This window comes from Monodelphis domestica, chromosome 2 (assembly GCF_027887165.1).
Source record: "Monodelphis domestica isolate mMonDom1 chromosome 2, mMonDom1.pri, whole genome shotgun sequence".
Classification (NCBI taxonomy): Eukaryota; Metazoa; Chordata; class Mammalia; order Didelphimorphia; family Didelphidae; genus Monodelphis; species Monodelphis domestica.
Genome location: NC_077228.1, coordinates 135,117,992 through 135,131,658, shown reverse-complemented (window position 1 = coordinate 135,131,658; position 13,667 = coordinate 135,117,992). Strand labels below are relative to the sequence as shown.

At 38.2% G+C, this 13,667-nt stretch overlaps 1 protein-coding gene across 1 annotated transcript in view; it reads right to left on the bottom strand.

Moving 5' to 3' along the window:
- The window catches only part of CNIH3 (cornichon family AMPA receptor auxiliary protein 3), a 209,445-nt gene that overhangs the window by 112,817 nt on the left and 82,961 nt on the right, over nt 1-13,667 (bottom strand). Inside the window, exons 2-3 of the mRNA XM_001367968.4 lie at nt 6,762-6,830; nt 920-967 (exon numbers count right to left, since the gene is read on the bottom strand). Of these exons, the coding sequence (XP_001368005.1) occupies nt 920-967; nt 6,762-6,830 (117 nt within the window). The remainder of the gene's footprint in view (nt 1-919; nt 968-6,761; nt 6,831-13,667) is intronic.

Here is a 13,667-nt window from a genome sequence, read left to right as displayed (position 1 = left end):
TGCTCTTAGTATCAAAATTTTAGATTGAAAAGGGATCTCGGCCAACATCCTCATTTTATAGATGAAGAAACTGAGGTCTAGAAAGGTTAAGTATTTGCCAAGATCAAAGTTGTAAATGACAGGGCAGAATCTGAACCCAAGACCCCATTCGGGTCTCTTTTTCTACTAACTACACCACTCTTCTCAACCCATTTAACCACAATAAATAGCCTTACTTCTTATTAGCACTTTAGGCATCTATCAGCCACTGTTGTTTCCCAGGAAGGTTCACACATGCTTCCCAAGTGGAAAGTTCCATCCACCGTGTAAGGCTATACATGCACATACATGACTATTTACTGGCATAAACACATTTATTAAATTTTGTAGCAACCGACTCAAATTCCTACTTGGTTCTAAACCCCATGAATGGTACAGAAACCCCCAAAAGAAAGGCAAATTGTTACTCCTTAATCACAAACTATATCCCCAAAAGATGCTGCTAATCAATTTCTTGAATACAGTAACAAGTTGGAATCATTTTAAAATCCCAACTTCTGACCATGGAATTGCCAAGGAAGAATCGGCCTTGTTTTTAGGGCAAACTTGACACAGAGATAGATCTACAGGCACAGAGTGAGGCAAAATTTGTTGCACCATCATCCATCACCACACAAAGGAAAAAAGAGTTATTAAACCCAGCCCCAGGGCATTTGCAAATATCCAGTATTACCCTGACACTTTGATTGATGGCTACCCCTTCTAATTAGATCTCCTTTGTCTCCCAAGATTTCCCAAGTGCTGATTATGAAGCCCCAGCTTGGCCTTATTGGAGAGACAGCCTGAACGGGGCAAAGTATGTTTGTTCTAAACATCCGCCATCTTGCTTTCCCCATGTGAACCTTACAACTGGGGCCACCAATGTCCAGAATTTACTCACTTTTCTCAAAAGGAAGCAAATGCGTTCGATGTTTCTCAGTCGTTCCCTCTGTGAAAGGGAACACAAGAAAGAGAAGAGGGAGGTTAGAGTTCTGAAAGATTACCATGTGTCAGCAGGAAAAAAGCCATTTCCCACCCCTAACCCACCAAAATAAAGGAACTAATATGTTTTCGTGACTTGCCACAGTCAGAATAATAAAAGGCACAGTCAGAATTTGAACCCAGGTCCCCTGATGACCCCCAAAGTTCTCCTGAATTTAGGCATATTTAAGCATATGACTGAATTACATTTAACCAAGCCCATCCCCATAACCACATATTCAATTGACTTCTTAAAGGTCCATGCCACATGGATCAAGTCAAATGGACAAGCATCTAATAAGGGCTTACTATGCATCAGGCACTGGGCTAAGTCCTGGAGATAAAATACAAGCAAAAAGAAAGACAGTCCCTGACCTCACATAATAGAGAGCTTAAAAAGCAGGGAAGGGAACCCGGGGCATGGAGGTATCCTAACTCTTACATAGTAGCAAAGTTTGAGAATAAAGCATGGTCACTCTATGTCCTTCCTCAAAATGGAGGTAGTAGAGAAGACTCACCAAGAATAGAAAGAGACCAAGATTTTTAAAAAACATTTTAAAAAACTATACTTCAAAATATTGGTTTCTTTTTTGATATATGCATTTAAAAGTATTTTTCTGAGAAGGGAAACATACTAAGAGGTCCCCAAAGAAGGTGAGGAACTTCTAGACTATAGCCCTTCCAGATCTAAATCTCTGACCCTATGCTCAGAGATCACTTCCATATGAAGAAGTGTGCTGGTAAGTGCCAAGGCTTCCAACAAATTCCTCTCTCAATACCCTTCAGTATTAATGGCCAACTCTAAAATTTCACCTTCTCCATTCCTCTCCAAAGTGAAGAATATGGATTTATCTCCGTGGCATCATGCGCACACTTGGGAACCTAATTACAGAGCCAACATTACTTGTCCCTGAAGCTTCCTCTCTGCCTTGGGAAATTTCTATCTGAATATCTCAGCAAATTAGAAAGAACAGGGTGTGCCATGGCTAGTCTTTAACATAGGACAGATTCCCCAGTCTCTTAGTTTTAGCCTTCCAAAGTAGGAACAAGAAAAAAAAATCAATGTACCCATTAAATTAGAAACCAATAGTTTTCTCAGACTTGGACTGAGTCTCTTTGTTGAGAGATCATAATTTTTCTCCAAAGTCTGACTCATGATCAAGTCAAGAGGTCTTGTGACAGAAGAGCAGGTGATACTGGTTATAATGCACCTGCTAGCTGGCCCCTTCAATTTCCTGCAGGGGTATTTGATACCAGATTCCATTTTGAGGATAACTGTTCTACTCGCCATAGTAAATTGTATCATGATGTGATGGAAAGAGTGTTGGGTCTGACTCCAGTAGTCAAGAATCACCTGGGTTCAAACCTGACTCTGACACACCATAGTCAAATTCCTTAATCTCTGTTGGCCTCAGTTTCCTCCTCTCTAAAATGGAGATGATATCTGTAACATTTACCTCATAGGGCTTTGTTAGAAGAAAATTAATTAATGGGGGTAAAATACTTTGTATAATGTTAGATATTTTTCTATAAATTATGTGACTTCCAAAGATTTCATAGTAAAGAGATTCCAAACTTGGCTTTACTATTGAATCATTTGTCATGTCCAACTCTTCTGTGACCCCTTTTTGGGACTTTTTTGGCAAAGATATTAGAGTGAATTGTCATTTCCTTCTTCAACTTATTTTACAGATGAGGAAACTGAGGCAAATATGGTTAAGTGACTTGCCTTGAGTCATAAAGCTATTAAGTATCTGAGACAAGATTTGAATTCGTGAAGACAGTTCTTCCTTATTACAAGAGACACCTAATGATGTCTATTCTTCCCTCTTACACAGAGAGAGTAGTCAACATCAGGACAACTTAGGCACACTCACATAATAGAGAAAGAACTCATTTTTTAATTTCAACAAACATTTATATTTTAATTTAATTTTTATTTTAATTTTTCAGATTTATTTTCTCTCCCTCCTATATCCCCTCCTCAACTGAAGAAAGGAGGAGGAGAGATAAGGAGGAAGAAGAAGAAGAAGAAGAAGAAGAAGAAGAAGAAGAAGAAGAAGAAGAAGAAGAAGAAGAAGAAGAAGAAGAAGAAGAAGAAGAAGAAGAAGAAGAAGAAGAAGAAGAAGAAGAAGAAGAAGAAGAAGAAGAAGAAGAAGAAGAAGAAGAAGAAGAAGAAGAAGAAGAAGAAGAAGAAGAAGAAGAAGAAGAAGAAGAAGAAGAAGAAGAAGAAGAAGAAGAAGAAGAAGAAGAAGAAGAAGAAGAAGAAAGAAGAAGAAGAAGAAGAAGAAGAAAGAAGAAGAAGAAGAAGAAGAAGAAGAAGAAGAAGAAGAAGAAGAAGAAGAAGAAAGAAGAAGAAGAAGAAGAAGAAAGAAGAAGAAGAAGAAGAAGAAGAAGAAGAAGAAGAAGAAGAAGAAGAAGAAGAAGAAGAAAAAGAAGGAGAAGGAGAAGGAGAAGGAGAAGGAGAAGAAGGGAGTAGGAAGAAGGAGAAGAATGAGGAAGAGAATGAAGAGGAAGAGGAGAAGGAGAAAGAGGGGGAGGAAGAAAAGGAAGAAGAAAAAGAAGAGAAAAAGGGGGAAAGAAAAAGTAGTGATGAAGATGGAAAAGGAGAGAATAAAAAAAGGAAAAGAAAACCTTCCATAACAGAGGGAAAGGTATATGAAGGTGCAAGGTGTGTAGGCGGGCAAAAACCAGGGCAATCTTCCTTCTTTTCATTCCTAAGAAGGTGTAAAGATCAGACTGTGCTTAGCATAGAACCCAACAAGACTTGGTACTTCCCTTAGTTTATCAAAATCTACTTGAAAGCTCATCATCTTTTACTATAACACTGTATGATAATAGCATAAACCAGATGTTCCAGAGTTGGGTGACCCTGGTAAAGTCATTTCTCCTTGCTCAGCTTCAATTTTCTTATCTGTAAAAATGGGAATAATAATGACACCTACCTCAAAAGATTGTTTCAAGGATCAAATTCCATCCTATAACATACTTTGCAAACTTTAAAAAACTATACACATGCTAACTTATTTTTTTAAATCTTTATCTTCCATCTTAGAATCAATATTGTATATTGATTCCAAGGCAGAAGAGCAGTAAGAGCTAGACAATGGGGGTTAAGTGACTTGCCCAGGGTCACCCAGCTAGAAGTTTCTGAGACCAGATTACTAGCTATTTATTATTACTACTACGATTATTAATCCATTAACACCCATGCCTCAGTTAATATCCTCTGGTAGTAAACACAGAAGAATTCTTTCAGGCCACCCAGATACCCTGCCCCGATCAGCACCCTGGAAGCTTAGAAGAATTAATGAGCCTCCCACAACACCCAGTATACCACCAGGGAATAACATAAGTACTGAGACTGTCTAGCTCCCTTTATTCTCCTTATTCATTTAATCTCTGACTGAGGTGACTTTCCCAGGGACACCTGGGGGCCCCATTCATCCTTTCAGCTGCTCCAGGCTACATAGTGACAAAGATGCCTAAATAATAACTGAAGAGCCAAGTGGAATTTTTGTTGCTGTCAGAAGGCTAAGTCAAGACCCAGTTTCAATGTTACACAACCTCAGCCTGTAACACTCCCTAGAAGCTTTTGTGCTCTCCAAAACTAAGTGAATTCCCACTGGAAAAGGAGTGCTGCAAGGAAGGTGCTAGGATTTCATGGAAGATTCTTGCCTCCACAGAATAGAATTAAACTGATGATTTGGGCTAGCAGCTTATTGTCATTCTTTACCTCCTACACACATGCATACATACACAGAGATTGGAGTGGAGAAGGCACTGGACACATCTTAAATGTATTGTTTTGTTTTGTTTTTAAACCCTTCCCTTGGGGGGTGGGGGAGCGGGGCATCTCTAGGCCTGGCTCTTAATGCTCTGCAATGTATTGCTTTTTAATTCCAGTCCTGATATCATTTACAATGATGACGTTCAGACATGAACAGTTGCCTCAGGAATACTACTTCATCACCATTCTTCAATGGAAGCCTACTTTCTGTCCCTCCAGGGGACTTTCTGTGAACTTGGTCTGTGTTGGTGGTAGAGGAGAAACACTCAAGGAAATGGAGAGCATCAATGAAGCCCTCTCAATTGTGACAGACTTGAATTACTCAATAGAGAGCAAGGGGGAAAGAGGGAAGATGAGACATTAACTGGAACAACATTTTATGGAGCAAAAGGTCCACAGAGTATGTGACTCAAGGGAACTGAGAAATATTTCCAACCTGCCACAGGATCCTGCTATGTAACATTTGATTTAAAGGTGCTTTGACTATGTGTCATTAGTTCACAGAAAAAGCTAGAAGGGATATTAAATTCAACATGTCCAGAAATGGAATTAAATCTTTCCCTCAAAACCTTCTCCTTCTTTTCTAACTTCCCTAGTACTGTCAAGGGTACCATTATCCTCTCAGTCACCCCAAATGGAAGCCCGGATGTCATCCTGGACCCCTCGTGCCCTATCACCCTCATATCTGTTGCCAAATCTTGTCAATTCTACCTGCAGGACATCTCTCAAATCTGCCTCCTTCTTTCCTCCCTTCCTAACCTGGCCCCTTCCTACCTTTTTGATCTTCTTTCTTTATTCACCTCCATTGATACTGACTTCCTTGCTGTTCTTCTCACAAGCCTCTCCATCTCCTGATTCCCAAGCATTTTCTTTGGCTATGCTCTGGGCCTGGATTGCTCTCTCTCCTCATCTTTGCCTCCTGGGTCCTCTGACTCCCTTCAAGTCCCAGCTAAAATCCAACCTACTACAAGAAGCCTTTTTCAAATGTCCCTTAACACTAGTGCCCTCCCTCTGAGATTATCTCTAATTTGTATCTTCTCTGCATAGTACATAACTGTTTGCATGTTGTCTCCTGCACTGGACCATGAGTTCCTTGAGAGTAGAGATTAGTTTTTATCTTAGCTCTTAGCACAGTGTCTGGCACATAGTTGGCTGGCCATTGTCCTTCATACTCAAAAAGGACCAAAATGACTTCACAAGGTGATTTTTTTGATGGTGCATAAATTGGATTTAAGGGAGGCAGAATTGCACAAAGTTGTCAGCCTCGTTCTCTCTTTCAGAGTCATCCAAATCTGGTGGCAAGACAAAATTCAAAATGACTGGTGATGGCTCAGGATGCAGTGGATGACCTGGACTCCTTCAACATCTGACCAAGCTCTAGGTGCTCCACAGCACCAGCTTCAGTCACCTTCATGGCCATTGGAACAAAGTGTTCTCATCCACCCCTTCCACCAGGGAAGTCTTCACATGCTTGGAGATGACACCCCCCTAATTCATTGACAATTTAAGGCCAGTTGGTTCTTCTTAACCTGCTTCAGCCCACCTACCAAGACAGTTTATTGGGTTTGGCCACTACGAATGCTACAACTTCTTAGAGCTACAGATGAGAGGGGGTATATGAGTATTCAGAGACTAGTACTTCTGTTGTGATGGCTTGCCAAGCTGTTTTCAGGGCTGCTTTCTTCCTTTGTTATCCACCTACCACCCAGCTCTGGCATTTGGTAGATATTTAATAAATACATGTTGATGTGTTAAGTACATTTGACCTTAAAAATCAGATAGTCCAACTCACTCATTTTAAAAAATGAGAAAATTGAGGCCAAGAAAAAAGAAAGTATGCTACCTAAAGTGACGTAAACAATAACAAACCAAGTCTTAGAAGCCTGACTTCCTGATTCCTAACTGTTACGACTCTCTTCCACTCTAACCTGGTACAACATCTCCCACCCAAGCTCACCCAGTTCCTACTCACCGCATGAACAGGATTGCACTGGTCTATGGGGCTCTTGAAATCTGTCCTTAATTCATCAAAGGCAATTATCTAAAAATGAAAAGAAAAGAATCACATTGGTCAGTGGCAAACCTAAATTACTTATGAAAACAATGTATAAAGACTCTCTTAGAGACAATTGTTGGAGAGTGGACAAAGTGGGAGGTCTGGGTACAAATCCGACCACCTCTTACTGTCTATGTGACCATGAGTGAGGCTCTTCACCTTTGTGACCCTTGGTTTCTCCATTTGTTAAATGAAGATTCTGTTAAACTCATTAATGCAACAATGTAATAGAAAACATTATATAAATGATAGAAATCATAATTATTATCATGGGAGTATAGCATGGGGAGAAGGAAGGAGCCAAGCCCAAGCCCTTCATTTTATAGAAGAGTAACCAAGGACCCAGAAAAAAGAAATGATTTTCCCAAGGCCACATAGTAGAAATAGACATAGGGAGGTCAAGAGATCTAGACATAGGAAGTAAAACATCTATACAGTACTTTTTTTAAACCTTAACCTTCCATTTTAGAATCAATACTATGTATTGGTTCTAAGGCAGAAGACCAGTAAAGGGACTAAATGACTTGCCCAGGGTCACACAGCTAGGAAGTATCTGAGGACAAATTTGAATCCAGACCTTGAACATCCAACCCCCATCTCCAAGTGTGGCTCTCTATCCACTGAGCCACCTTGCTGCCCCCTAGGCAATATTACAAAATAAACTAGTCTGCATTTCAACTCCTGCTCCTATGTCAGGAATGGAAAACATTATGGACCAAAGGCAGCTGCAACAGGCCTGCATAATCCACGTATTAGTTTATCTAGCCCCAGATCATCAACAGTTGGCAGAACAGACTATTTTACCCATAGTTCTAAAGACACTTCTGGAAACTGACTGATAACCTCCAAGAAAGCAATATTCTCCTACCAAGGCAGTATCAGAAAGAAAAACTGTTAAGTGACATTCTCTAGGCCACTGAAGGAGTTAAAAACAGGTTTAAAGAAAGTCAGTCAACCTGTATTTATTAAGCATTTATTAGGTTCCAGGCACCATCCTAAGAACTGGAGCTACCAAAAAAAAAAAGGAAAAAGAGTCCTCGCCATCAAGGCGAGTATCTTCTCATGAGGAAGTCCTTGTCACTACATCCTCCTCCTAAGTCGTGGTCATTTTTTCTACAAAGATGTGACTTAGAATCACAGCGTGGCATGTGGTAGGAAATCTCCTTTCTGGAAGCTGTGAAGATTAAATGTAACTCTCCCCTGATTGTGAAAATGAAATTGTAACCCCTGTCCATTTTTATGTTTAATTACCAAAAGTGTAAACACCCCACTTAAAAGTTGAGTGGGAAGGGGGAGATCTGCCCATTTTTAGATATAATCACCAAAAGTGTAAACATCCCACTTAATCATTAAGTGCTGAGGACTAACTCTCCCTTTTGGGGTTGAGCCAGGGGCTGGGAGTAAATTACTTAGTGCTTAAGTTAGATATCTTATCCTAACCTCTCTCTGATTTTCTTACTTCACTCTTTCTATATTTTGTAAATAAATTTCTTTAGAATTAGTATAAATTCCTGGTGCAACCTATTATTAAATATATCCAGTGCAACCTTTTTTATAAAAGAACCTTTTTTCCCCTTACAAAGCTAAGAAGTCATTCAGGGGAGAGGCCCTTTCATCCTAACAAAATGTCATACTGCCTCTCTACAAATTCCTACAATCAGCTCATTCCCAGGAGAAGTGATGTGGAGGGTAGAAAAAAGGACTGACCCCGTGCTATGTTGTCTCCTCCACTTCAGGGACAAGAAACTAAACTCCCACAACCTCGACTGTAGAGGTCCCTGTGCATATGGCAGAACTGCCAACATAATGAAGCTATGGTTCTATTGTTTTGTATACCTTTCTATCAATACATGACCAGGAGAGAAGCCAAAAAAATATTACTGCAGGGAATTGATTCTCCCCTCAGCCAACCACATGAAAAACCTAGAGACAAAAACCTGCCTTCATCCAGACATATACACTCACAAACACAGGAGAAAGTCATGTTTCATATTTATTACATGTATTATATGAGATTATTGTCAATCATCCCAATTAACAAAAGATGGAGATTCTACAAAGCATGAATCTGATATTGTTTGTTTAACTTTTGACCTACAGTTCCAACCATGACGTGAATACTGTGCATTAAAATTTCAAGTAAAACATCTTTCAAAGAAAAGAAATACACATTTTTAATAAGATTGTCTTTGGGTCATTAAAAATGTATATATGTATGTATATATATATATATATATATATATATATATACATATGTAAACACTTACTTCTGTGCGAGTAATAACTCTAAAGATAGAAAGGCAAGGTCTAGACAATTGGGTAAAGTGTCTTGCCCAGGATCTCACATCTAGAAAGTGTCTGAAGCCAGATTTCAAACCAGATGCTCCTCACTCCAGGTCTGGCACTCTAGCCACTGTGCCACCTAGTTGCCCCCTTTGCTATATTTTTAATCACACATCCTGATTCTCCAAATTTATCTTTATCACTGTGACTTTCTTGGATAGTAAGCTCTTTAAGGACAGGGGGTATATGCATATAATTCTATTTGAAGCCATTGAACGCCATCCCATAAGGCTGCCAGTCACTGGGAGGGGGGGAAGATGAGGGATGGGAAACAGATGCAATGATCACTGAGAATGTGCCCTCTCTGTAAATGTGATGGTTCTTCTCCCTATACAAATGCCACCAAGAGCAGCCTGTCTGAACAATGGCAGCTGGTCCTTGTTACAGGTGGAGAGGAGCTGTTGGCCTCTGAGCCCATCAGTGAATCTGACAGCTTGCAGTCGTTGCTCCCCCCAGGCTCCTGACCTTGAGGACTGGATAGGACGGGGCCAGAGAATGGAAGACGGTCCCCATGCCGCTGGGCAGCACTCACAAAAAGACATTTCATCAAGGATTTCTGTTGATGGTGATGACATTATACACAATGAGGACAAGGGTATTTCCCTCAGCCCCAGTTGTTACTCTCTGCTTAGTACAAATTCACAAAAGTATCAAAGTCACCATCTCCAAAATGGTATCTGATAACAGAGTCAGGAAACCTGGGTTCACATCCTGCCTCAAACACTTGCCAGCTGCGTGGTCCTGGCTGAGTTGCTGAATTGCACTGTTTCTTATATAATATTGTCATATTAATTAATGTAAAATATAACAAAGTAAACGAATATGTTGTATTAAAATTATATATATGTAAACTAACATATTGTATGAATTCTATCTATTATATGTAATTAATATTATATATAAAACCATCTAATATAATAATTTTTTTTAATGAAGAGATTAGACTTGATGGCTTCTGAAGTTCCTAAGCTATTATCCTGTTCCAACTAGCTGTGCTTATTTGGGCAATTACTTAAACTCTGGTTCACATCTGTTTCTTCAAGTGTCAAATGAGGTCTTGAACTAGGTGATCTCAAATGTCTCTTTCAATTCCCAAAAGTATATGTTTCTAAAACCCAGAATTCCTTAAAATTAAGAAGAGGCATATGCATCCTACACTTACTGGAATAGACTTTCATATGTCCATTTATTGTTAGTGACAGACGAAGGCAATGGAGATAATGAAGATGAGGGTGAAAATGAGAATGAAGTTAATGATACTGGTAAGAGATGAAGGGGTTACAAAATTTAGATAACATGGGCAGCTAGGTTATACAGTGGATAGAGCCCTAGACTTGGAGTTAATAAGACCTGAGTTCAAATCCCTCACTAGCTGAATGTCTCTGGATAAATCATTTAATCTCTCTCTATCAATTTCTTCATCTTAATAGGGATAATAATACCACCTACTTCACAGATGGTTTTGAAAATCTAATGAGATAACATATGTTGTTGTCCAGTTGTTTTCAGACATGTCTGATTATTTGTGATCCCATTTGGCAGTTTTGTGACAGAAATAGTAGAATGGTTGCCATTCTTCTGGCTTATTTTACAGATGAGGAAATTGAGGCAAATAGATTAAGTGACTAGTCTACAGTCATACATCTAGTGTCTGAGGCCATATTTGAACTAAGGAATATGAGTCTTCCCAACTCCAGGCCCAGCATTCTATTCATTGTGTCACCTAACTATCCAAAAAATCTAGAGAAAGACTATATTAATTATTTATATTATGTGTAATTTACATGTAATATGTAAATCACATTAATATGTATAATACATTATATAACCAATATAATGAATGTTATTCTAATATATTAATATTATATCAATTATATATGAATAGAATTACATATAATCGATATATGTTTATATGCTACATGATAATCTATTACATTAATCATATCTTTTATATATCATATATGGTAATATATTCTATTTAATATTACACATAATATATCTAATTGATACATTGTTTTATATATATAATACTTATTATGTTATATGTAATATATACATATACAATATTTTGATAACTTAAAAACACTATGGAAATGTTAGTTATTATCATCATCACTATTATTTTCACCACTTTCAAGGAATTTACAGTCTACTTGGGGATATTAAACATCAACAGAGAGTTATGATCCATAACATGGCATGATAACAGCATCAGAGAGTTGGAAAAACAAAGTACTGAGTGAAAGCTAAGGAATAAAATCATTAGGACTGGAAATCTCTTACCTTCAGGTGATGGTTCTGATGACAATAATGATGATAATGAAAAACTAAGTATCAACATGGGTGCATTAAATGCCATTCTTAGCATTTGCTCCAAATTTGAGAGTATTACCATGAATTGAACAGGGTTTTTGTATACACTGTATACTAGTATATACAGGACCGAACAATTCTAAACATACATTATAATGAAAATTTAATGAAAAATCTAATGAGATGTTAGAAAATAATCCAGTGGTCTACAAAGATTGTACTTCTACTAGTGCCAAGTAACTGCATGTGCCAAAAGGCAGGTTGGAGAAAAGGTTGAAAGGTGTAGAGATATCCCTCTCTGATCTCTTGTTTTATCAAGGAGAATGAAACTTTCCTCGAAAGAATAGGAGAACTGCTTCAAGGTTGAAACAAAAAGGGAAAAAAAATCTGAAAAGACAAAGGGGAATGAACCCCTGCCCTAAGACTGTCCTCACTCTGTCAAGAAGGTAGAATGAGAAAGAATGTGACACAGAGAAGGAGAAGAAGACCCACTGAAACTTGGAAGGATCTACAGCAATCTCCTCCTTTAACCTAGGTCCTTCTTTCTTGAAGGCAAGTACCCAAGCTGGATGGGGTTAGTTCTAACATCCACTCCCTTTAGCAGTCTCAGAACTCTGGGAGAAGCCCCAAGGTGAATTGTATAACCAGGCCCAGCTGCTACAGAGGAAGTGGGAAAACAAAAGGAAAGGGGTTTTAGGCACAAGGCCAAATTCTGAAAAGACTCCATAGAAGGTGATGATTGAGGAGTAAATACTTTGCCCAGGCACTGAGGGGATGGGAGGTTGAAGTGGGAAATCTATATGGACTCTTCTACCCAGTTTAGCAAGAGTAGAAACTATAGCTGCCTTGGTGTAATCCAGTCAAGAGGTTTCCACAGCTGCCTAGATAGAAATTTTGTGTGGAGGTTGGAAGGTGTGGGTGTCCAATTGAAAAGGAAGGAAGGAAGGAAGGAAGGAAGGAAGGAAGGAAGGAAGGAAGGAAGGAAGGAAGGAAGGAAGGAAGGAAGGAAGGAAGGAAGGAAGGAAGGAAGGAAGGAAGGAAGGAAGGAAGGAAGGAAGGAAGGAAGGAAGGAAGGAAAGAAAGAAGGAAGGAAGAAAGGAAGGAAGGAAGGGAGGGAGGGAGGGAGGGAGGAGAGAGAGAAGAAAGAAAGAAAGAAAGAAAGAAAGAAAGAAAGAAAGAAAGAAAGAAAGAAAGAAAGAAAGAAAGAAAGAAAGAAAGAAAGAAAGAAAGAAAGAAAGAAAGAAAGAAAGAAAGAAAGAAAGAAAGAAAGAAAGAAAGAAAGAAAGAAAGAAAGAAAGAAAGAAAAGATTTTTGGAAAACCAGGAAGCATTGTGGCATCAAATTTATAAAAGACCTGGATTTTTATTGAGGGATATAGAAATAGTCATGCATCTTCCTATCATATACAAACTGAGAGGTATGCTGCTCACCTAATAAAAGTTGATATCATAAGCAAATTAAAGGAACAGGGAAAAATTATCTTTCAGATCTATGGCTAGGGGAAATGTTCATAACCAAGTTAGGGATAGGGCAAATTATAGAAGGTAAAATGGACAAATCTGATTACATGAAATTTAAAACAGTTTACACAAACAAAACCAATATGGTTAAAATTAGAAAGGAAAAAAATCTTTGCAGAAAGTTTCACTGATTTCATATGTAAAATATTTAAGGACCCAGTTCAAATTTATAAGTTTAAGACCTTATTTTACATACACCGTCTTCTACAACATGACCGATGTGGAAATATGTTTTATATGATCACATAAGTACAACCTAAATCAAATTGCTTATCATCTTAGGGAGGGCAAAGGGAAAGAGGAAAGGAAATAATCTGGAACTCAAAATTTTATAAAAGGAATGTTAAAACTATGTTATTACATATAAACTGACAAAAATGTTATATTAAATAAATATGTTAAATAAACAAAATACTATATTTAAAAGACTTAGAGACACTCTCCAATATAGAAATGAATGGTCAAAGAATAAACAGGCAATTTTCAAAAGAAGAAATCTAAGCTATCAACATCAATATGAAAAAACTGCTCCAAATTACTAATAGAGAAATGAAAACCAAAGCAACTCTAAGGTTTTACCTCAAACCTATCAGGTTGATAAGGATGACAAAAGAAGAAAAGACATACAAAAAAAAGGGGGGGGGGC